Source organism: Micromys minutus (assembly GCF_963924665.1).
Source record: "Micromys minutus genome assembly, chromosome: 22".
NCBI lineage: Eukaryota > Metazoa > Chordata > Mammalia > Rodentia > Muridae > Micromys > Micromys minutus.
The window spans coordinates 25,375,658-25,401,108 of NC_137957.1; the positions used below are offsets into that span (position 1 = coordinate 25,375,658).

The following is a 25,451-nucleotide window of genomic DNA, read 5'->3' on the forward strand; positions in this document are numbered from 1 at the left end:
ATAACAGGATGAGAACTTTATATCGTTTTACTTGGGAAATGACAGTTAAGTCTCTATTAAACCTTGTTTTCTACATGAGGCAATATCTAGATGTATGATAACATGAACATTGTTCATATGATCCGTAAATGGGATTTTTGACATAGAGTTTAACTGTCCTTTAAGATAGAGATTCTAAAATAGAACACAGATAAAGGTTACCTACAGAATTAACTAAAATTCTATAGAAGTGATCTTGTAGATGACAAAAGACTCTTCAAAAAAGTTTATGTCTGCATCTTCATGTTGGTCTCTGTATATTGTTTCATGTCAAAAGGACTTTGCTGATATAAAATTATTGAGTTATGATTGTACCTTGAACTTAGAGTCTTGACCTGAATTACCCGTTCAGGTTTAATATAGTTATGAGGTTTTGATAAGCATGAGGGCACCTTTGTTAGGTTTCACTTTTGTAAAGAGACACCATGTCCAAGGCAAATCTTAAAACGGACAACATTTAACTGGAGCTGGCATGTAGTTTCAGAGGCTCAGTCCATTATCTTCACGGTGGGAATTATGGCAGTGTTCATGTAGACATGGTGTTGTAGAAGAAGATGAGAGTTCTATGTCTTAATCCAATGGCAGGCAGGTGGAGACTGTCACTCCCACACTGAGTAGAGCTTGAGCTAGGATGTCAAAACCTAACCCAGAGTGACTCACTTCTTCCAACAAGGCCACACCAACCCCAGCAAGGCCACACCTTCTAATAATGTCACTCTTTGTGGAACAAGCATATTTAAACTGTAGGGGCAAAGGGTCAGTGATGACATGAAAAAAATGATGTGACAGCTGAAATGTGTGTGTGTGTGTGTGTGTGTGTAGAAAAGAGAGAGAGAGAAAGAGAGAGAGAGAGAGAGAGAGAGAGAGAGAGAGAGAGAGAGAGAGAAGAGAGAGAGAGAGGTTTACTGTATTAATGGGGGTAGCATGATCGAAGGATTCCAGAAAATCCACAGAAGATGAGAGGGCCAAGGAAACACTTTCTTCCCTGAGGCTTACAGAAGCTAGCAGCACTGGTACATTGAATTTAGCGTTGTTTTCTAGAACTGCAATATACTAAATTGGTGATGTTTTAAGCTGCTAAAATTTGTGATAATTTGTAACTGCCATGGGCAACTCTTTACAGTATGTAAATGATAAACTGCAATTCTAGTTAGGGAAGATTCTAGCAGCTTTCTTTGGCTCTTTTGTAACTCTTCTGAGCGAGTGTTGCAGAAGTTTCTCTAGTACTAATAGAGAGCAGTAGAAAGTGCCTTGTAGATGATCCTGTTAACAGGGTCTTTCCCTTCTGTGTGTTGATTCTCCATCACACTCAAACTGTCTCACCACATGGTCCAAAGCTTTATATACTCTCTGCCTGAGCCCAAGCTGGAGGCTGACAAGGGAAAGGGCCAGATTCACAGTTTGATGCTAAAGCCCTATGAAATTTGTTACTATTGAGGGATACTTGGTGATTCCCTTGATATTTTTATCTGTTTAGAGAACTATGATATGTCATTTAATCAATGGGGCTGTTTATAGAGACTTCATTGAGTGCTTGCATTCTAGAATCAGAAATCCTGAGTTAGAATCTGCCCATACTATTTACTAGGTATGTCAATGGCTTAATTTCAGTTTCTGTAAAATTACAAAGGTATTTTATTATTTCGTCTGCTTCATTGAAACTTGGGAAGAACAAAGGAAATAACCTACATAAAATTTCTTGGCTTTTTTTTTTTTACCCATGCATAGTGTTTGTTTATGGTGGCCCCCATCCCACTAACAAGGATATATTTTCCTTTCTTATAAATGCAGACATGGCTACTCCATCAGACATGACTTCAACCCCAGGATTGGAATGTGAGGTATGGCTCTGTGTCTTTCAGCTGCCCATTGTTTTTTATAGCACTTACAGAATTCCAAGCATCACCACTATATGAACACAAACTTTCTCTGGTACAGTGTCAGGTATTTTCTAAAAATGAAGCAGAATTATATTTTTATATAATTCATAGTTAAAATAATATATACATTATTATTTTAACTATGATTTCAGTGTGTGTGTATGTGTGTGTGTGTGTGTGTACATGTGTGTTTAGCTGTGAATAAATATGTCATAACCCAGTTCTAGAACTTCAAGTGTCTTCCTCCTTGCCAAGCTACTTAGCATGAATTCTAAGGCCTGAGCTCGGGTTTTATGCATGAAAGGTAAACACCTTCCTGACTGATATATCTCTATAGTCCACAACTGTATCCCCTTATCTCAGCTGATTCTTACTAATCAATATCTGGGTGCAATAAGAAAAACCAAGGAACAGGTTAATAAAATCTTAAGAATGATATCTTAATAAAGAATTACCCTATTCCAGTTTGTGTGCTTTTGTTTTATTATTATTATTATTATTATTATTATTATTATTATTATTATTATTATTATTATTATTGTATATGCCTATTTGTTTTCTAAAGAGAAAAAAAAAGGGTGTGGACTTGGGTGTGGAGGGAAAGTGGGAATGATCTCAGAGGAGTTGTGGGAGAAGAAACCATAAAATAGAATACATTGCCTGATAATATATTTTCAATAAAATTAGAAAAATAGAATTATTTAGTGGGATTTCTCAATAAATCAATGATTTATAAAAATATTTATTGTGTAGATATTACATGTGAGTCTCTATGCAATGTATTGGTGTACCATAACCAAAAAAAGAAAGAATTGTTGATCTGCAGAACTAATATTTTTCAGGTGAGATGGTGCCTTACTTCTCAGATGCTACACATCCTCATTAGTTACTGTTCAACTAGTGCTTGTCAAGTACCACATCTGGCCAAGCATAGTGTTCAGGTGCCATCCACAGAAATGAAAAGGTTAAACTGAGGTTAAACTGTGTCTAGCATAACGATAGAGTTAAGGCATGACTAGGAGAGCAATGAGCAAGGGAAGAACAAAACAGGAAGTAAAGTGATTAGGTGAGAAGACTCTTATGAAGTCTGTGGTTTCTTCTAAGTGATATAGGAAGGCACTATAGGTTTGTAATCATAAAACAACCATATCTCCCAAACCGTTTCAGAATCAGCTTGGTGTTGTCTTATCTGTGGGGTATAAAAGACTATAAACGGCAACAGAGCCAGCTAGCATCCCAGACACAAGCAGATGGTGGCCTAGACAGGGGTGATGTAGACAAATGACTGGGCATTGAATCTGAATTTGAAAGAAATTAGATGTGAGATGTGAATATTAGAATTATCAATAGTTTTAAGACTTTAGCATTGACAAATTGGAGGGGTGGATTTAATAAAGGAGTGTGATAAAAGGGAAGATCTGAGGCAAGTATGAATTTAGTATACTCAGAGGTTCCCAAGGTCAGCCTGGTGACATATGCGTACAATCATAGCAAGTGGGGTACGGAGGCAAGAGAATCAAGTGTTAAAGGCAATCCTTGCCTGTCTATATACTGAGTTCAAGGGAGGCCTGGGCTACCTTCAAACCTTCATCAAAAAAGAAGGAAGAAAGGAAGAAAGGAAGTTTAAATATTATGATCCTTCATCAAAAAAGATGTATATACACACACACACACACATACACACACACACACACATACAGCTGTGGATGTGTTTTCTCTCTCTCTCTCTCTCTCTCTCTCTCTCTCTCTCTGTGTGTGTGTGTGTGTGTGTGTGTGTGTGTGCATCCAAGTGCACACATGTATATTATGAGGCATTTATTGAAGTCAGAAGACAGCTTATGGAAATCAATTTTCTCCTGTGATGTTGAACTCAAGGCAATGAGACTTGGTAGCCATGAACATTTATTTGATGGAACATATCACTAGTTGCACATGATTTATTAATGAAATGTAATTGGATATGATTAAATTATAAGTTTTACTGAACAAAACTGCTCACAAAATGATCTAGAAAAATTCCAAGCAAACACATGATCTCACCAATATTAAAGAAAATCCTAGCTATATGTTGTTTATTGTAGAGATGCTTCAACAGAAGTTGGAGCAAATTTTTAATTGTTTTTAAAATTGTTTTGATTTATGAAATATATACTTATGAGAACAACATAAATGCAAAATTTAAAGCTCAAGTGAAAGCATGTGGGGACTTGTAACTTAACTAATTTTGCTCTTTTAATTTTCGTAGCCTCAACAATTTGATCCAGTTTATAACTGTAGCCAATATATCTGCATTAACATGGAGTGGACATTTTACAACTGGTCTCTGAATTGTCCGAAGGACTTGGACATGCCAGACTGTGGGTTCCGAGGATGGCCTGTTCAAGTGAACACTGATATATGCTGCCCTGAGTGGGAATGTCCCTGTAAGTTTGCATTTCTCATATGGTGAACAATGTCTGAATCAGAGAAGAGTGTTGAGGTTTTCGTTTGTTTTGTTTGAGCTTATGTTACCAGACCAAGTTGTTGCTATATGACTTTTTGAGTTGCTTTTGCCAAAAACAAACCTAAGATGTGTGTGTGTGTGTGTGTGTGTGTTTTCTTTATATAATTTAATGAGGCATTCTTTAATATATTTTCTAATTTATAACTGAGAGCCTTATAAAGATTCAAAATTTTAAAGTCGTATTGTCAGAGTCCTGTATGAATAGAATAACTAGGTCTTATAATTGTCTGTGATCATGCCTTTTCCTGATATGAGCATCTCCTGGACAAATCGCTACAGCAGAGTGCTAAATACCATTTCTAGGCTTTCTGGTCCCTAGAGCAGGTCTGAGAAATTTATGTTTAACAAATGTATTTTAAAAACAATGGTATACATACCTATATAGTATTCCTTAGCTAAAAGCCCCTCTCACCATCCTCTCTCTTATCTTCTTCTCCACACAGAACTACAGGCAAGAGAAAGTGATATTTCTCAGTAATGTGGCTACTTATACATTATCTCCACCAAAGGAAACAATCCCTATATATGCTTACACAGCCAAACTTGATTAAAAGCAATGGGACACACACATACTTGTGCACGGATGCATGCATATAAGTGTATACACACAAACAAACCCATAAACCATCAAAAACATAAGAGCAGGAGAGGAGTTGGGAAGAAGGTCCAGCATGTGTTGTACACTGTTTTTGTCTTAGGTCGGTGCTCCATGCTGTCAGAGCTGAGCATCATTACATTCGATGGAAACAGTGCCGCGCTATCCAGCATGGCGTCTTACATCTTAGTACGAATTCCCGAAGAAATTGTAGTTGTTCACGTTGACAAATGTTCCATGCGCCAGGTATGTTATAATCCATCTAGTAGTCACTTGTTCCTAAATTCCTAGCTCATGAGCACTGTCACATCTAGGATTACCAATATGGCATCCTGAATATTGAAAACAAAGAAATGTTCACATAAAAGTATGCTAATAGAATTATAATGTAACCATGATTGTTTTGAAGGACAATCAATATATTTTCTTTAAACTTGTTTCTTTCCTTTTGCTTTATTTCCACAGAATGGAAATGCCCTTAAAAAACCAGTGAGTATTTGCAAATAATTTAGTAAGTTAATTTCGCTTATCACTAAAACTATTTAATATCATCAAATTTTAATTTCTAAATAAAGGCTTCTTCTGGACGGATCTCAGGACTTTGCTTTAAGAAGCTAAATGTGACAACATCTATACACAAAATACTTATCAACAGAGTGACAAGAAAGGTAAGAAAATACAATGAAGATGTTCTCACATAGGATTAAAATAGGAAATCATGCAAAACAATAATTTCCACAGAATAAGGAATTAAATGTATTGCTGTATATTGATTGTTCACTGGGCTAAATATTTTTTTCATGGAAAGTTAGATGTGTTTCGTAGTTTGATATTTTCCCTCCATTTATATAAAGTCATTTCTAATATTTATCCTTCCTGAGACCAAAGCAGGGCTACGGTAAACCTGCCAACACTCTCAGATGATGTGTGAGTCACCAAGTTTGTCCTTCCCAAGTTCATGTTTCAAGTCAGATGAAGAGAAAGGATGTAAAAGAGGATGTAGGAAACAGTAGCAGCAAATAACTGACCATGGAAGAACACAGGAGAAGGGCAGACTGTCTGGTTTGGAAATATTGGCACTACTACTAAAATAGAAAAAAACCCATATTTACATTTATTGTAATAACCTAAACGTATGCAAAAAAGTACAAAATGCTCAAATGGAATTGAATAGCTTTACAGAAAAATTTCTAATACCAAGGAATTTGTTTAACAAGTGAGATGAGTTGTTTGGATGCATCATTCAGTACTGAATGAGTCATTCAAAAGAATAAGAGAAAATGTACAATGTTTTGGTTTCACAAGAATAGCATATTAACTTGCTTTCTAGATACAATTTACTCAATTACCATACTTCCATAGATTCTGGGATATAATTAATATTAATATTAGTGTAAAATAAGATAGAGTTTAAGTAAAAATCTAAAGTACATAGATACAGTAATTTTTAGATGATAGAATTTACATAATTTAATTTTGATTGAAGTTGATAGACTATATAGTAAATAAACTCAAATATAGTTGGTGCTATTATTTTGAGTATTTGAATGAAGAGGATTACTTTTTATCCCAATTTGAGCTTATTTGTGGCCAATTGCTAGTCATCTGTTTAACTAATAACTAGTTATAAAATTATTCTTAGAGGTGATAAGGGTCATATAACACCGATTCTGATCTCAATTAACATGCAGTTGTGTGGGTTTTGTATGCATGTCTAGAGGTTGGAATGGGGAGGTCCAGGATACCATTGTGAGTAATATATCAGAGAAATACGGAAAAGAAATGACACAAAAAAGGTCAAACAGGCTTGTGTGGGGGAGGTGACTCCTGAAGTCTTAAGAGTTAGAGTGGAAGAGACCACAGGAGCAGATACAAAGATAAAGAACCAGAAGATTGATGAGATATAACTTTACCAACATAACTGTTACTCAACAGCTCATATCACTACAGTAACTTCAAACCCCTGTTTTTAAAGGAATCATCTCCTTGTCCTGCCTACATTAAGATTATCAAGTGGACAGTCTGAAGATTAAGTCCAAAATCTATACAAAACCAAGGAAGTATAATCACTGATATTCTTAATCTTTATTAAGTTTGATAGAAATTTCTCTTGAAAATTATTACTCTTGAATCCTGATTTAGAAGAAAAAAAATTTGTTATCTTAAATTAGTATTAGTAAATAATTGTCTAATTACCATATATTGAAGGTATAAAAGATAAGCAAATATATGAGACAAAATTACCTTACAAGAAAAATAAAATACAAAGAGACAACTCTGTATATATCAAGGCATAGTAAAGTGTAAACAAGAGAGACATGGAGATATCAGAAGGCATGTGATGACAGAGAAGTAAAATTTTACATGCTAAAACATCTGGCATTATATAAAAGCCTGGTTTTAAGTTCTGTATTTTAAGAAATATTCTCCTAAAGTCTATGCATATGTTATTCTAGGTAGATGTGGATTCTATTGTTGTGCCTTTGCCCTTTTCAAGTCATGAGCTTCTCATAGAAGACTCTGGAACAATGTATGTGATTACTACTCCTGCTGGCTTAATCATAAAATGGGCTCACCTTACAGGAATCATAGATATTCACTTCGGTCCCCAGTTTAACTTGTCATCTTACACAGAAGGGCTTTGTGGTGAGCAATGATTTTGAAATGTCTCATTTTAAAAATGTATTTTCCTTCTTACACTACATTGTTTTGGACCCAAATAGACCACTTCTCAGGTTGAGATGTAGTTTTTATTTTTAATTCTACATATGAGTACATTAGAAAGATTATGAAATAAATAGTATTTAAGGTTGGCTATTATATTATAAAGCATAGTTGTGGATCTTACTATACTATATACTTGTAATAACTTGTTTACTGAAAGTTCATTAGTTGTTAGTTATATTTTAATTCACTTAACTATAACCTGCATTGTGAAATTGGTCCCAGGGTTATCTTAATTTATGTGATAAAAATAAGATACACAAAGGTTAAAGTCTTTTTATATATTTGCTTCTTTCTTGCATTTTTATGTCTAAAATCTGGATAAAACATATGCCAACTTAGAAGAGTTCACTTTTCTAAAATATTCACACCAGTTCTATTGTGAAGTATACAGTTCATGTTTGCCATTATCCAGAGGCTTAGTATTTTCATATTTAACACACACTTAAAGAATTATAAGTCAAATTAGTTTTATCTGCAGCCATATAGCAAAATTTGGAAATAGACCTGCTGTCTCTTTGAGAATTCAACATAATGACTTTTCATAGTGATGTGATTTAAATATAATATTAGTTTTTTGAACTGCATACACATTGGTATTTTGGTAAGTATGACTTACATATTTTTTTACTATTGAGAATATGTTAAAAGTAGCACAAGATTTTATGGGGACATAATGTTATCATTCTAGAAGCAGTTATTATTGATTATAAAAATCAGTTAACTAGTTATTGAGTAATAAAGACAACTTTCAGAATTTATATTTATTTATAAAATTCACCTTTTATACATGGATTGGTTTTTATTTGATTTTCATCATTTCTTTTTGTTCTTGTGAAGCTAGTCATTTGGCTAACTAGATTCTAAGTAAGTAGTATAGGGAAAAGACTAGGGTTACCTTTGTGCTAGTCACAGACCAGTTCCAAAGTGCTTTGATTCTGCAGTGGGAGATGTCTGTTAATTGAAGTGATGTCTGTGTTTTTCAGGACTGCTATTCTGAGTGCCAAACTAGTGATAAAGTGTGAGGTCCAAACTTAGGATTCTAGAAGGGACTCCATTGTTGGCATCACCTCCTTTATAGTATTGTCAATCCCTTGCATGGTGGCTAGAGCAAAAATATTTTTGAAATGTATTTGAAACTAAAAACATATTTTGGCACTATATCTGACTATAAAAGTTTAGACATAAAGAAAAACAGAGGAGGAAATAGTATGTAAATTAGTTAAATAATTAATGGAAAAATACATAGAACTGAGAATTCTTTGATTCATGACGTTATCTATAGAAGTCAACAATCTATTTTGCTGATAGTCCTGATTTGGAGTTATAATTTTATGCTTAAATAAAATGTTTAATTCACATGTTTTATGGTATACAATCCTGAGAGTTAAGAAAAGTGACACATTAATGTGGGGTAAGATATGGGTGAAGTTTAATCAGGAGCCTGGGGGCATTTCTCTATACTTTGCTTGAGTTTAGACTTCACAGATGAAGAGTAAACTAATGTGTCTGGTCTTCCTTAAATAATTTTAAGGCTCTAAAATGAAAATAAGTCAGAATACTTGGAAGAAAGATTATTTCTAACCACCAATTCTAGTTCAAATACCGACAGTGATATCCTCATATGGAATTTATCTTTGTTCTTCAAGTGACATGCACAAACTCTAGACAATATCTGAAAGGTGTGTTCATACATTGTTTCCTAGATAACTCTACACTGTGTAACATTAATAGCTAGCACTAACCACTGCAATGACCTATTCCTGGAGTTATGTCATGAGCTAAATAACAGAAGAAGAATTATTGAAGGGAAAAATTTAGTATGTTTAGAAAAGGGCTTTTTTTCTGAGAATGGAATTCTCAAGTTTTGAGGCTGAAATTTATTTATCAAATATTTGCTGTTCTAGGATGCATACACTTTATTTTAACTTAAGGACTATAGGAACAGAATTCTTATATACAAGATTTTCTTCATATTCATTTAACATAAACAATTTATTAAAAACCATCATAATTTTAAAGGATCTTTCAATGCTATAGTCAAAAGATACACAAATTTAGCTGTTTCTAATCTCATTCAAGTCAATTATTCATCCCTTTAACAAAAAAAATTTAGCCTATTTAGTTGCATTGCCTGCATTTTGTGATAGTGGAAACTTTTTCCATCTAAAAGCCACATGTTCTTTCAAGGAATTTGCAATGACAATCCAGATGATGACCTCAGGATGCAGAACGGCACCATTATTACCAACATGGAAGACATAGAGTTATTTATTGGGAGCTGGGAAATTGAGAAATCATTTGAAGTGACAATGAGAAGACCTGTGAGGAACTGTACTGAGTATGACTGCAGCCATTGTATTGAGTTACTGAACAGAGAAGGCTTCATCCCATGCCATGACAAAGTAAGTTAAAGGCAGCCAGAAACAAGAGCATCCTCATTAGAATTTCTGAGGGGAAAAAGGTATCAATAGGCTTCCATTCATACCATGGTGTTCTTCTACTCAGAATAAGTTCTCTCCCATTCTTTTATTAGTATGTTAGAAACTTGGTGACTCTTATTCTTTATGAACTTATAGGAATAGGAAAAATAATTATTGGTTTTGTTCTGTTACATTTTGTTAGAATTGTATAAATTTTATGGAAATGGATCTCCTTTCCACAAATAAATGACTCTAGCCGAATGAGATAAATGGTGCTTGATATTCATGAGATAAAATTACAGACACTGAAGTCTTAATCCATTCCTATAATGCTACATTCTAGGTGTAGATTCCTGTATCATGGCCATTGCAATGAATTTAATTGATCTTTGTGTTCTTTTGTTTCCTCAGCTTATCTGACTTTTTTTCTCATTCTCTTGATTTCTCAGTTCAAGTCATTAGTAAATATTTTAAGAGATCTGTGTTTATTAAATTGTTTTTTTAAAAAAGGATAAACTAGTACAGAATTTTATATGCCATTTAATGGAGTTAGTGACTCTAGCATATAATAGGCACTGTGCTAGAATCCTGAGATGCACAAATAAGGCTTCCCTAGACCTTCAAGAAATCTAAAAGGAGGGAAATCTGTGAGTAGACATTTGTAATACAAAATAGGGAGATGCATATGAACCCAGCCTTGGAAAAGCCTTAGGGAAATATACATATCCAAGATGTACAGAAGCACAAGAAGACAGAAATGAGGAGGACAGAGAAAGCCCTAGACACAGGAAATAGAAGGGAACATTTGATATAAAAGTTTACAAAAGGAGAATACCAAGGAAGTTCAAAACATTAGATATAGGTGAAGGGGAGTGTAGGAAGAAGAGGAAGGAAGTTGTAGGTGGGAAGGAACTCAAGATGTATGACTATACTAGACAGAAAAGAGCAGATTCTGTGGTCAGCCTGGACCATGAATTCCCTGGGAGAGTGCACAAAGGGCTCAAAGTGGGCAAAAGAAGTCTTTCTAGAGGAGTTGTTTTACCTCAAAATTTAATGTTTAATATTGTAAATGCATGCACATAAAAATAAAACACACATGAATTTTTTATTATTCAAATCCATTTTAAAGCCATTATCAATTTATTTACTTTTTAAAGTTTATTTTGTCATGTCAAGCATAGTATTACCATATAGGTGTTTTAGTTAGGGTTTCTATTCCTGCAGAAAACATCATGATAAGAAGCAAGTTGGGGAGGAAAGGGTTAATTCAGATTACACTTCCATATTGCTGTTCATCATAATTCAGGACTTCAACCCAAGAAAGTCAGGACTTCAACCCAAGCAGGTGAGGAAGCAGGAGCTGATACAGGGACCATGGAGGGATGTCACTTACTGGCTTGCTTCCCCTGGCTTGCTCAGCTTGCTTTCTTATAGAACCAAGGTCAACCAGCCCAGAGATGGAACCATCCACAATGGGCTGGACCTTCCTCATTGATCACTAGTTGAGAAAATGTCTTACATCTGGATCTCATGGCGACATTTTCTTAACTGAGGCTCCTTTCTCTGTAATAACTCCAGCTTGTGTCAAGTTGACACAAAACCAGCCAGTACAATAGGCCTGGTGAACTTGACTTGTTGTGTAGACCAAGCTGGCCTCAAACTTGCATCAATCTTCTTGCCTGTGGATCTCATGTACTGGCACTGAAGGCATGCTTTTCCTGGTTTGTTGAATGGTTTTGGGTTAGTTCAGGGCCTTTGAGAAAGTAAAAAAAGTGACATAGTTTATTATATGGTAAAATGTATCTATAGGTTTCACCAAGAGACTTTTGTGAAAAAATGTGGATCAACTACACCTACTTCTGGAGCTATGAATGTGATGCAGTTTCTGCATATGTGGCTCTGTGTAACAAGTTTGATATCTGCATTCAGTGGCGCACACCGGACTATTGCCGTGAGTTAACTCTAGCACAGTGAAAACTCCTAACCATTATAGAACATTCTCCTCTTTACAACCCTTTCTTCCTTTCACCTTTTGTCATAAAATTACTTAGTAAATCTAAAGTAACTGGGAGCAAGAAAAATGACACACTGTATGTGGTGTCACTAAGCTATAGCCATAAGAAGGAATCCGTTTCTGTGCACCATTCTCCTGTCTACTGTGTTACTGGGGGAATCGCCATTCCTGATTCATAATGAATATCTACCATATCCAGGTTCACTGTGAGACTGTCCCCGATTAAGATCTTACCCATTAGTACAAACTTCCACAACCTGAGTATTCATTTTTGACCAGCATGACTTTTTAAGAACAGTGGAAATCAATAAGAGTGTTCTAAAATATTGTTTAGAAACTGCTCAGCAGTAAATGACTGGTCCTCTATAGGAAGCATTTTTTTCTTGTTTTTTTTAATTTTTTTTTACATTGGTTTCAATTACATATTTAAGGAGCATTTCTGTGTTTATCCTGTAGAGACATAATATGTCCTCTAGTTGCATAGAGCAGGAACTTTTTTATATTTAACTATATTTGTGTGAAAGTGACTTGGACTAAATATTGTGGATATATGTATATATTGTATATGTTTAAAATATTGTATATTATATTATAGATTATAATTTTATATATTATATATATATGATATCAATTAAATAAATACTTTAAATTGCAACATTGAATCCTATCTAAACACTTGAAGGATGCCTTTATTTGGGCTTATGTAGTAAATGAAAAATAATCTTTAATGAAACTAAAGTTTATAGAACTTCTCTCTATAAAACAAGCAGACCCCTCTCTCAATCAGAATTTACGTAGTTTACCTTGGTTATTAAAAAATTTTGTTCTTTATTGTTTACAGCCCTGAGCTGTCCAGAAGGAAAGGAATATCAGCCCTGTGTGAGACCATGTGAAGCAAGAACGTGTCTCAATAAATGGTTCTACGGACACACCTCATGTGTAAATTTGAGAGAAGACTGTGTGTGCAAAGATGGAACTATTCTTCACCGGCCAGATAAAACTCTATGCATCCCAGAGCAAGAATGTGGTAAGGACTAGAGTATAAAATGATTGCTCAGTGATGCAGCAATCACACACAGATGTGATATGCAATATTTTTAGATATTAGAAATACATGTTGAGGGAAACTAATTAAAGATGACCCAGGCGTTGGAAGAAAATAAAATCGTAGTTTTCTTTTAATATCACTCCACTTGGATTTAAATTTAGGATCTTTTGTGATGACGGTCTTCAATCTTTATGTGTGTGTATATTAATAACTAGGAAAAATGAGGTAAATTAAGAATTAAAGCATTTTGTGGGATCAATTTAAGTTCTAATTGTTTTGTGTAGAGATCCATTTTTGTCTCTGTGAGTCTCAGGGTATGTATCAGTAAAATAAATAAATCAATGGTACTTAGTCCTGAAGGTTAGACCAGAAAGACAGAAGATAGTTAAAATAACATTTTGTGCATTTAGGAGAAAACAGGTAAGTACTCTAGGTTTGTGTTCAAGTTAATTTTAGCATATTATCTTCATGGTTATGGCAGGTTTAAAAAACATAGAATTCTGGATGTTATAGCACAGCACTTTGTCAGTCACATGGGGCTTAATTATGGCAAGAACAAAAGTAATTTTGTCAATAATTAAATGGGAGGACAGGTGGATTAGAATAAGGACACTTTCAGAAACAAAATTGTGGCTGCCAGCAAGGCAAGTAACTGTGGAAGGTAGTAGGAAATGACAATATTTTCTGTGGACTTTATTTAAATATTAACTTTGGTTAAAGAAAAATGCAGTGTATTAGCTGAATCAAGACAAAGGAATCTGGTAAAGTACAGAGTCATGACTTGTTACTATGTTGGTGGATCAAGCCATTGTCAAAAAACCAAACCAAAACAAAGCAAAACACAACCCACTATGACATGGCTTGCTTTAGTGCTCAGCTGTAAATGAAATGACATTGCTGGTCTTTTGAAGTTTGTACAGACAGTGAAGATCACCCCCGCAGTGCTGGGGAGATTTGGAATGGTGGCATTGATGAATGTGCTCTCTATCAATGTCTGGAGGATGGGAGCATTATTCCTGTAGATCCTGTCTGTGAAGAAGAGCCTTCCCCCATCTGTGAGCGAGAAGCTGAAGTGGTAATAGGCTTTGTTGATAAGCTGACCTGCTGTTCTAAAGAAGTCTGTGGTATGTATAGAAGAAACTGGAGCCCCGTAAGTGGGCACCCAGTCTGAAAAACGTGTCAGGTTAACAGTGAAGTACTTCCATAAAAGACATTTGTTTTCAAAGCAAGTTGTGTGAATACATGTTAAAAAAAAAACTTGTCAGTAAATATTAATAAGACGCAGTAACGTGGGACAAGAATCGGGACTCAGAGTCTCTGACTTGTGACAATAAGAGATGCAGGTTAATTTCAGGAAGTCCTTGGAGCTGGTGCTTTCCATATGCCTCCCAGTTTGGGGCGGGATGGGCTTCACTGCAGAGTGAGAACACATTTGTCAGAGCCAGGTCCCCACTCTGAGTCGGCAGCAGAAGACCCCAGTGGCACTCAGTACAATTGTAACACTGTACTGCTTATTTCTAGGCTGTGACATGACTTTGTGTGACAGGACCATCCCGATATGCACAAGCAGCCAGAAGTTGATCATTGGCTATAGTGTTCTTTCTTGTTGCCCACAGTATGAATGTGGTAAGTTAATCCACTGTGGAAAGTAAGACAGCTAATCCATGCAGAATCATGGATTGGGCCCTCTTCCAGTGGGTATCTAAGAGTGGATTCATTATAAGAGATTGTGAAGTTGCTAATGCCCAACACAAGCCTTTATGTTAAGATTGCCACTCAGTTCAGATAGGAAAAATAGTATTATCTTATTTTAATTCATTTTATTATTTCAACTCTTACAAGTGTTCAAATACATTTGTGATTCTGCAGAATGTGATACCTTGAAATGTCCCAGTATTTCAACACCAGTCTGCAGAGACGACCAGTTTGTGCTTCAAGTTCGACAAGGAGAACCTTGCTGTTTCTACCCTTCCTGCGGTGAGTGCTCTCAAGTCGGGATGCAGTAAGAAGAGTAAGGATATGGGGAATGTCTATTTGCTTTGAATTTCATGGGACTTTTGAGAAGCAGCATTATGTCATATAATGGGAACTGAACTGAAGGAGAAGGGCAGAAAACAGAGTACGTTGTAAACAACTCTCAATACTATTACAGCCATTACCTACTCCATCCACAAAACTCTCAGTAGCTGTCCAAGCATAATCAAAATAATGGAGCCAAGACTCTTCTTTAACGTGGCAAATATCTATCTTTGAAAGAGAAACCTTAGCATGGGCTTTCAGAAGACTAGAATAATGCACTGTACTATGACATGTAATACCATAATAAAATGTAATTTCTATATATCACCTGTGAACTATGATGGGCCCTAGAGAGGATAGGTGTATATAAACAAAACATCTAGGATATAGCCAGTGGAAAGTATTCAGTTTTATGAACTAGAGAGTGAATACTATGAAGAACTCCACCCCTCCTTCAGCCCTGCCTCCAGTTCAAGCCAATTATTATACTAGACATCATATGACATGTACTAGAATTCCTTTAAGTTTCCATGACTACTGCAAGTGGCTAGATCAAGCTTGAACAAAGATATAGGGGCAAGTACAAAAGCTCAAGAGGAAGAAGAAATGGCACATCTATCAGTTTCCTGTTCTAGTGTGTCTTTGTTCTCATTTCCTTCTAAAGAGATTCTGATTAAACAGACATGGGTTTTCCCACAAGGTAGATGGTCAGGATAAGGCCCCTTTATTAACAGTCTCTGTAAGGACTCTGTAGATGAGTCATTTGTCAGAGTCATTCAGAAATTTTTCAGATCTGGGAGGGATGACTCAACCATAAGTGAGACTAATCAATGAAAAAAATAATTAAGGCAGTAAATTCACCATTGGTAGTTTGCTTTAAATAAGAATAAATTATTCTGTAGGTAAATGGCTTATATTTCTGATAGATGTCATCTTTTATATTGTACTTAGAAAGCATAAAGTTGCACATTTAGGCAGTAAGGAGCTATGCATTATTTTCTCCTTCCCAATGAAACATATTATACTCTATTTTGACTTGGTTTATAATCTGAACTAATCCTTAATTTTATTTCTCATAGTATGACTTTGGTGTTTGCTTTTCTAACCTTTAGTTTGTAAGACATGCACTGAACCGGCTCCACAATGTACTGATGGGGAATTCCTCACAGTTAATCTCCATACTACACATTTGTGTTGTCCTCAGTACTACTGCGGTAAGCCCATTTAAAAACATTTACACCATTTAAAAACATTTAAATGTGTCTCTGAGAGGTCCAAAAAGAGTTAGATATTTAAGACATCTGGCGTATATATAGCGACACTGTTAATGCAGACTCCTTTGTCTGGCTGGGGTCTTTGTTGGATGAACTATGTTAGATAGTTCAATTACCATTGCTAAATGAGCATTCGTGCTATCCTCAGGAGCACTTGGCAGGTAGGAGGTGGAAGAAGCAGCCTCTGGGAGCTAGAAACTGCACACCTTGGAAATGAAAGCTAACTAATGAGGACATGCAAGTCCACAAGATTCATCTCTACCCGTTTGATTTTGCCTCCTAGTTTGTGAGCCAGATCTTTGTCCTCCACCATTACTCGAATGTGCAAAAGATATGAATCTGGTGAAAGAAAACGTATCTGGACAGTGTTGCCCGAACTGGCATTGCGGTAACTCATTTTCTATCTCAAAGTTTGATAACAATGAGTTGATGTATTCTGAGTCAGGTAACCACGTTGGCTTTCTGCCCTTCTAGAATGCAACTGTGAGAACCTTGTCATGCCAACTTGTGAAGTGGTAAGAATTGGTATTTTTTTATTGCCTTATTGTTTTGTTCAAATCAGTAAAATCAGTATCTTCTCCCCTTATCTGCCTTATTTCTGAATTTTACAAAATTAATAGAACTTTCCTAGTTGTGTTATGTTGACATAAACTAAACTGACCCTATTACATGATAGTTATCCTCTTATATTTTATTAAACAAAGTGGCCTTCCATGGTGTTACGCATCTTTTGTCCCAGTATTTGTGAGGCAGAGGCAGGTAGATCTCTAGGAATTTGAAGCTAGTATGTTTACATGGTGAGTTCCAGGCCAAATAGGGTTAAAGAGTAAGATCTGCCAAAAGAGGGATTCATAAAATAATACATATTTATTTAATAAACAATTTTATTTACTAATGTTATATTATTGGAGGTACTAAAAATGAAGCAGAATATTGGAAAAACATTATCGTAATATTGAAAGGCATCCAAATAACTCTTCCAATATGTGCTTTACAGAAGAAAAACAGGTATAAATATGGAACTGTTTTCTTTTTTTTTCTTAAGTTATCTATGACTATGTAAAGAGAAACATTTCGAGGATTTAATATTCTAAAGTAACAGGGGAGATTAATAGTGTTTTATGTATCTTTTCATCAAATATTTCATTTTATGCTTTTAGGCTTAGAAAAGAAGTCTCACTTCTTAGAAAAGGTGATGTCTTCCAAAAAGACATTCTTACATTTTTCACTTCTCTCTTTTGCTTAATGTGTATGTCCAGAAAGCCTATTCTGGTATTCAAGGCCCAAGCTCCTTTGGGAAACCAATGAGGTGCAGTATCACACAATGGGCCTTCTCTTTGCTGTCACTATTTCATTGTCACTGTCATCATTGTTAGTGTCATTTAGCTTTATACTTGCTCATGTGCTGTTATATATGGTTTACAGAGATGGAGATGATATAGAATAGCTTTTATAGAAAATACGTTTCTAATTTTCCTCTATTTTAATTGGTTATTGTACTTACATTTCAAATGTTATCCCCTCCCCTGTCTCCCCTCTGCAAACTGCCTATTTCATTCTCCCTCCTCTCTACTTTTATGAGGGAGGACACCTACCCACCTACCCACTCCTGCCTCACTGCTCTAGCATCCCTCTACATAGGGGCATTGAGTCTCCACAGGACTAAAGCCCCCCCTCCCCTCCAGCTGATGCTAGATAAGGCAACCCTCTGCTTACAAAAGCAGCTGGAGCAACGGGTCCCTCAATGTGCACTCTTTGGTTAGAGGTTTAGTCCCTGGTAACTTTAGGAGGTCTGGTTCATTGATAATGTGGTTCTTTTTGTGGAGTCACAAACCCCTTCAGCTTCTTCAGTCTTTCCCCTAACTCCTCCATTGCAGTCCCCATGTTGAGTCGGATGGTTGTCTGTGAGCACCCACATCTGTATTGGTCAAGTTCTGGCAAAGACTCTCAGGAGACAGCTATTTCAGGATCCTGTCAGCAAGCATTTCTTGGCATCAGAAAGTGTATCTGAGTTTGGTGTCTGCAAATGGCATGGATCCCTAGATGTTGCCAAGCCTTAGACACACACATCCCAACTCAGTGGTGGGCTTTGTGCTTTCTGCCACTACACCCTTTGAACTCAAATATGTAGTCACATAAGAAAACACACCGAACTATTCTGATCCAATAAGTATAATTTGATAACCTTTGTAAGTCAAATGATTTTACATAATTCTATCCCTTATAAAACATCCCTAACAATCTTATTTATGAAGTGATGAGCTGAGAGAGACATAAACATCTGCCTCCATCTTCATTCCTCCCAGATCTCTCTACACTCCTCCTCTTCCATTTTCCTAGCCTTTTCCCTGCCTACCTCTCCACTGTCCCTGGAGACATATATCATATGTCACCTTGAAATCAACCCACATGGACTAGCACCATTTGTTGAATATGCTCTATTTTTGCACTGGGTGGTTTCAGTTTCTTTTTCAAAGATCACGTAATTATAGGTCTGTAGTATAATTCTGGGTCTTCAATTCTATTCCATTGATCTACTGGAATGCCCCTGAACCAATGTCGTGCTGTTTTTCTTTTTTAATCGTTGTTGATCTGTAGTGTAGCTTGAAGTCAGGGATGATGATTCTCCCACAAGTTCTCTCATTGTTGAGAATAGTTTTTGCTGTCCTGGATTTTTTTGTTATTCCAGATGAACTTGAGAATTGCCTTTTCTATCTCTATGAAGAATTGTGTTTCAATTTTTATGGGGATTGCATTGAATCTGTAGACTGCTTTTGGTAAGATGGCCATTTTTACTGTTGATCCTGCCAATCCATGAGCATGGGCAATCTTTCCATCTTTTAGGTCTTCTTCAATTTCCTTCTTCAGAGACTTGAAGTTCTTGTCATACAGATCTTTCACTTGCTTGGTTAGAGTCACACCAAGGTATTTTATACTATTTGTGACTATTTTGAAGCGTGTCATTTCCCTAACTCTTTTCTCAGCCCATTTATTCTTTGAGTAGAAGAAGGCTACTTATTTGATTCATTGTTTATTTTTTTTAAATTCTATTAGAAGAGTTTTTAATTTCTCATCTTGTTGAAATTGCCTTTAGATTAAAGTTATAAAGCAGCAAATCAATTAACACTTATGAAAGTACAAATTAGAAAGCACCATAAAATGTAATATATTAGCTAGAAGGAACAACTAACTATAAGATAGTAGTATAAATTTAGTAGAATAAATTTTTATATGAAGAATCACATTTCTTTTTTAATATGTATTATGAAGATTAAAAGCACTGTGGAAAAGGAAATGCTTACAAGCAAATACTTGAATATTTAGGCCTAGACCTGTAATTTCTTAGAGGATGCTAAATCATTTCCAACAGTGTGAGGTTTGAACCTCAGGCATGGCAAAAGTTACTAATAGCTGCAGGCTATACAGTACTCAAGGTGGGGAAGGTGGGTGTGCCAACTCAGTCCTGACTCATTATATACACTGGGCCATTTATTTCTTTCCACAAACTATGTGGCCAGTGGCCACATTGTTTCTGTTTTATTGATGATAAAAACAAGGCAAAGATCAGTAAAGTACTGTGTACTTGTCTGTATAACTAGTGAAGAGTACATCAAGTTCTATGTGCTGTAATCCTACTCCTGAGTTGACAAGTAGACTCTGCCCTAGACTTACTGCTCTGCCCTTTACAACTTCAGGATCAACAAATGTGGTAGATAAGAACATTGAAGTTCAAAGAGGTTGAAAAGCCTGTGTTCAGGAGATGGTTTAGTGGTTAACTTTACCTCACAAGAGTATAGACAAGAGTTAGGAAACAGTGCTCCCATATAAATGGTGGGCAGGCACCTCGCCTATATCACTGGCACATAGGACAAAGATAGATCTTCAGGGCAACCTGGCTACCTAGACTAGCTGAAGAGATGAGCTCCGAGGAGATGTTAAATACCCTGCCTCATGTGTAAGACAGAGAGGGGCCAAAGGATAAACCTGTTGCCCTCTGGTGTCAACATGCATGCACATTGTCATTCCTGAACATAAAGCATACATGCACCCGTACACATAATAACATGTGTATACACCTACCACCATATACACCTACCAGCATTGAATAATCCACAATTACATTTTATTCTGATTTTTTTTCCTGAATGTTCTTCAAACTAAATTCTACTCACTGACAGGTTGGTGAAGTATCTCCACAAGTGTCTACCTCAGCACCATTATTTATAATGCTTATTCTCAAAATAATTATAATAAGTCACATGATAATTTCTCTTAAATAGGGAGAATTTGCGACAATAGATCAAAACTTTCAGACTGACTGTGGATGTGTACAATATCTCTGTGGTAAATATTTTTAAAAATACTTTTTTTTAGGTAATGCATGCGTGTTATTGATGTCTGTTGTTTAGCACTCGTGCCTTTAAACATATTTTCTTTGAAAAATATGACATAGTAATTCAGTTGTGAGTATTCTTTAAACAACTATTATTTTTTTCATAATATCCCAAAATTATCTGAGAAATTTGATAATAAGATGGGAAGAGGAATTATTTTTATGATAGCACTTTTAAGAGGATATTAGAATTTTTTGTATCACTTTAAAACAAGTTATCTAAAATTCTGAACATATTCTTATTCATCGTGTTATCATCAGTATTAGCATTTAAGAGTATGAAATATTAGATTTCCATACTATGTATTAGTGGCTCATAGAAGGTAGAATATTTCTTCAATGGGTTAAAATGCTTCAAAAATTTTTATGTGACAACTAAAGGAGAACCTCGAAGTTAGAGGGAAGGAGGGCTTCTGGGCTAGATCAAGCCCTCTCCCAGTGTACTCTAATATGCCACAGTTTATTTCTACTAACATAATAATCGTCGAAGTCACAAAATGTTACAGCATCCCACCATGAAGGGTACTACTATGGTTGTATTCAATGTTACATTCATCCAGTGCTCAGGATCTGTGTCTGAAGAAGGGGCAGCAATGCCTTGCTCAACTCTGGGAACTTGTACTTCTGGAAGTTGCTACAAGATAGTGTTAATACAAGTGACCCTACAGGGATGTATGTATGGTGTATACTATATACTAAAGGATATCTGTGCTTTTGATGTTGTTGAATAAATTCTTGCATTGCTAAAAATACCGAATATCTTACTTGATCTTGAAAATTTGGTTCATTACAATAAAAATATAGTTATTAATATGTTCTATCTATTGATTGGTAAATACAAAAGGCAACATTGTAGGGTTTTAAAATATTTATTTATTTATTCATTCATTTATTTGTTCCATTCATTCTAGAAAAGGATGATGTGTGTGTGTTTCAAGAAACATCAGTACTGAATCCTGGCCAATCTCTAATAAAGTATTTGGAACAAGATTTTTGTTATTCAATTGAATGTCTGGATGAAAAAGATAACCATACAGACTTTCATTCTTTGAATTTTACAATGGTGAACTGTTCAAAGGACTGTGATACTGTAAGTATTTTTATAAGTTGCTCAGTGGGCCCAGTGAGTTGAAATTCTTCAGCCAGAGAATTCGAATTTGTAAATATGACTTCAACACTTGAATATCACCTTAACACTGTATTATTTTATGAGATGCATATTATTTTATGAGATGAGTATTTAATGCAGACACTCACTTTACTATGAATAACCTTGAGTTTCCAGAGTTGTCATGTACAGTTTGGTTGACCTGAGATTGTTGCACCTGCCTGATGAATGTTGACTGTTAGAGGTCAACAGGTACTTCATTTCTACGTTGGCTACTTAAAATAAATTATTGTTTGAAGTTTTTCACCTCGAAATTCAGGAATGCTTAAATATGTTCAGGGAGAACATGTTAGAGTTGGGAAAAGCTGTCAGGACTAATGCACTGAGATGCTTGTATTGTTGTCTGGCTAATACTATCCTGTTTATTATATTCAGCACCAGATATACATTTCATCCTCCAGTGATTATGATTGCTGTGGGACATGTAAAAATATATCCTGCAAATTTCATATGGAAAATGGAACATCGGTTATATATGAGGTATGTATTTTATTTCCTACACAATGTCCTATGGACAGTAGCCCTCTGTGGCATTTTCTTAAGGTGATTTTGTTGAATTACATTAGAAAATGCCATCTGCCACACATCTGCATACATTGCACACCTATTCATAGTGTAACCTCTCCATACATTAATGTATCTTATTATATTTAAAATTTTTTGACATTTTTTTGATAATTTTGTAAAAAAATTATATTGCTTTCTAAAGTAATTTTAATATAGACTTTCACATTTTTCCAAATATAAGAAATGATTTCCAGGAAAAGCTGGTATCTAATAATATAAGAGGCTAGTAGAGCCTGGCCTACCTGCCAGGCGGAGCGGCGGCTCATAGAGGCTGAGCAACTGTGATTGGGAACAGAAAATTAGAACTTCTGTTTCCACCCGGAGGCGACTTCCGGACGCAGAGCGGAGCCTGGCCTACCTGCCAGGCGGAACGGCGGCTCATAGAGGCTGAGCAACTGGTGAGTGGGAGACCAAGACTGCAGGGGAGCAGAGAGATCTCTGCGGAGTGCACACAGAAAGCGCACACCGTAACTTGCCTTGCCCCGGCCTGCCCGATCCAGTGATTGGGAACAGAAAATTAGAACTTCTGTTTTCACCCGGAGGCGACTTCCAGACGCAGAGCAGAGCCTGGCCCATCTGCCACCCGGAATGGAGGCTCATAGAGGCTGAGCAACTGGTGGATGGGAGACCTGGGCTGCAGGGGAGCAGAAAGATCTCTGTGGAGTACACAAGGAAAGTGCACCCCCTGCCTTGCCCTGCCCTGCCGTGCCTGATCCAGCAAACAGAAACAGAACGTTGGAACTTCTGCTCACACCTGACGACTCTGAGGCATAAAACAGGGCTCGACCCATCTGACACCTCAACCAGTGGAGAACCAGGGACACAGACCAGATACAAGGGAAAGGTAAGAACATATCACTGACAACAAAATGGCAAGAGGAAAGAGAAAGAGTATATCCCAAGGGAACCAAGACAATCTAGCAGCACCAGAGCCCAGCTCTCCCATAACAGCAAACATCGGAACTCCAAACACTCCAGAAAAAGAAGACACAGACCTGAAATCATGCCTCAAGAGGCTGATAGAATTACTTAAACAAGAAAGGGAAGAAAAGCAAAAGGATTCAGAAGCTTTTAAAGAAGAAACAAGAAAAACACTCAAAGAACTCAAAGAACTAGAGGAAAACAGAACCAAAGAAATAAAGGAATGGAAGAGGAAAATTAAAACAGAGATTGACACAATAAAGAAAACACTAAAAGAGATAACCCTAGAGTCAGAACACCAAAAAAAGAAATCAGGAATCACAGAAGCAAGCATTTCCAATAGATTACAAGAGATCGAAGAGAGAATCTCGGGGGCAGAAGACAACATTGCAAACATAGACAAAACAGCCAGAGAAGATGCAAAAAACAAAAAGGTCCTAACCCAAAATGTCCAGGAAATCCAAGACACAATGAGAAGACCGAACCTAAGGATAATAGGAATAGAAGAGGGAGAAGACTATCAACTAAGGGGCACAATAAATATCTTCAACAAAATCGTAGAAGAAAACTTTTCTACCCTCAAGAATGAGATGACCATGAGCATAAAAGAAGCCTTCAGAACTCCAAATAGGTTGGACCAGAAAAGAAATACCTCCCGACACATAATAGTAAAAACACCAAGCACCCAAAGTAAAGAAAGAATACTAAAAGCAGTAAGGGAAAAAGGTCAGATAACATATAAAGGCAGACCAATCAGACTCACACCCGATTTCTCAACAGAGACTATGAAAGCTAGAAGAGCCTGGACAGAAATCATGTACTCCTTAAGAGAGCACAAGTGGCAGCCCAAGCTGCTATACCCAGCAAAACTATCAATCACCATCGATGGAGAGACGAAGATATTTTAAGACAAATCAAAATTCACACAATATCTGACCACAAACTCAGCACTACAACGAATTATAGGTGGAAAACCCAATACAATGAGGGAAAATACAGCCTAGTAAGAACAAGAAAACTCCTAAACAAGAAAACTAAAAGAAGAAAAAAACACAGACACAACTCAACCCAAAAAAGCAATAATAGCAGGAAACAGAAACAACTATTCCTTGATATCTATTAACATAAATGGTCTCAACTCCCCAATGGAGAGACATAGACTATCAAACTGGATGCATAAACAAAATCCAGCCTTTTGCTGCATACAGGAAACTCATCTCAGAGACAAAGACAGACACTATCTCAGAGTAAAAGGGTGGGAAAAAAACTTCCAAGCAAACAGCTCCAAGAAGCAAGCTGGAGTGGCTATTCTAATATCGAATAAAGTAAATTTCCAACCAAAAGTTATCAAAAAAGATAAGGAAGGACACTTTTTACTCATTTCCGGGGAAATCTGTCAGGAGGAACTCTCAATCCTTAACATATATGCTCCAAATAAAAAATCACCCACATTCACAAAAGAAACCCTACTAAAGCTCAAAAAATACACTTCACCCCACACAATAATAGTGGGAGACTTTAATACCCCACTCTCACCAATGGACAGATCAGGGAAACAGAAACTGAACAAGGACACTGCAAAACTAGCAGAGACTTTGAACCAACTAGAATTAATAGATATATACAGAACATACTATCACAAAGTAAAAGAATACACCTTCTTCTCACCACCCCATGGCACCTTCTCGAAAATTGACCACATAATTGGACACAGAACAAGCCTCCATCGATATAAGAAGATTGAAATACTCCCATGCATCCTCTCAGATCACTATGGTCTATGGCTGGTCTTTAACAACAACAAAGACAACAAAAAGCCACATACATATGGAAACTAAACAATGCTCTGTTAAAGGATAGCAGGGTCAAAGAAGAAATAAAGA

General features: G+C 36.2%; 1 protein-coding gene across 2 annotated transcripts in view; it reads left to right on the plus strand.

The window, feature by feature from the left end:
• OTOGL (otogelin like) overlaps positions 1 to 25,451 on the plus strand; it is a gene marked incomplete at both ends in the record, with an annotated part of 132,302 nt that overhangs the window by 99,033 nt on the left and 7,818 nt on the right. For both annotated transcript variants that reach the window (XM_080935537.1, XM_080935538.1), the window contains 18 exons: positions 1,831 to 1,880; positions 4,165 to 4,342; positions 5,121 to 5,263; positions 5,483 to 5,506; positions 5,593 to 5,685; positions 7,474 to 7,663; positions 9,932 to 10,146; positions 11,974 to 12,115; positions 13,020 to 13,205; positions 14,138 to 14,350; positions 14,748 to 14,852; positions 15,096 to 15,203; positions 16,358 to 16,459; positions 16,803 to 16,907; positions 16,994 to 17,034; positions 20,800 to 20,863; positions 21,824 to 22,002; positions 22,456 to 22,560. In XM_080935537.1, the coding sequence (XP_080791663.1) occupies positions 1,831 to 1,880; positions 4,165 to 4,342; positions 5,121 to 5,263; positions 5,483 to 5,506; positions 5,593 to 5,685; positions 7,474 to 7,663; positions 9,932 to 10,146; positions 11,974 to 12,115; positions 13,020 to 13,205; positions 14,138 to 14,350; positions 14,748 to 14,852; positions 15,096 to 15,203; positions 16,358 to 16,459; positions 16,803 to 16,907; positions 16,994 to 17,034; positions 20,800 to 20,863; positions 21,824 to 22,002; positions 22,456 to 22,560 (2,243 nt within the window). The remainder of the gene's footprint in view (positions 1 to 1,830; positions 1,881 to 4,164; positions 4,343 to 5,120; positions 5,264 to 5,482; positions 5,507 to 5,592; positions 5,686 to 7,473; positions 7,664 to 9,931; positions 10,147 to 11,973; positions 12,116 to 13,019; positions 13,206 to 14,137; positions 14,351 to 14,747; positions 14,853 to 15,095; positions 15,204 to 16,357; positions 16,460 to 16,802; positions 16,908 to 16,993; positions 17,035 to 20,799; positions 20,864 to 21,823; positions 22,003 to 22,455; positions 22,561 to 25,451) is intronic.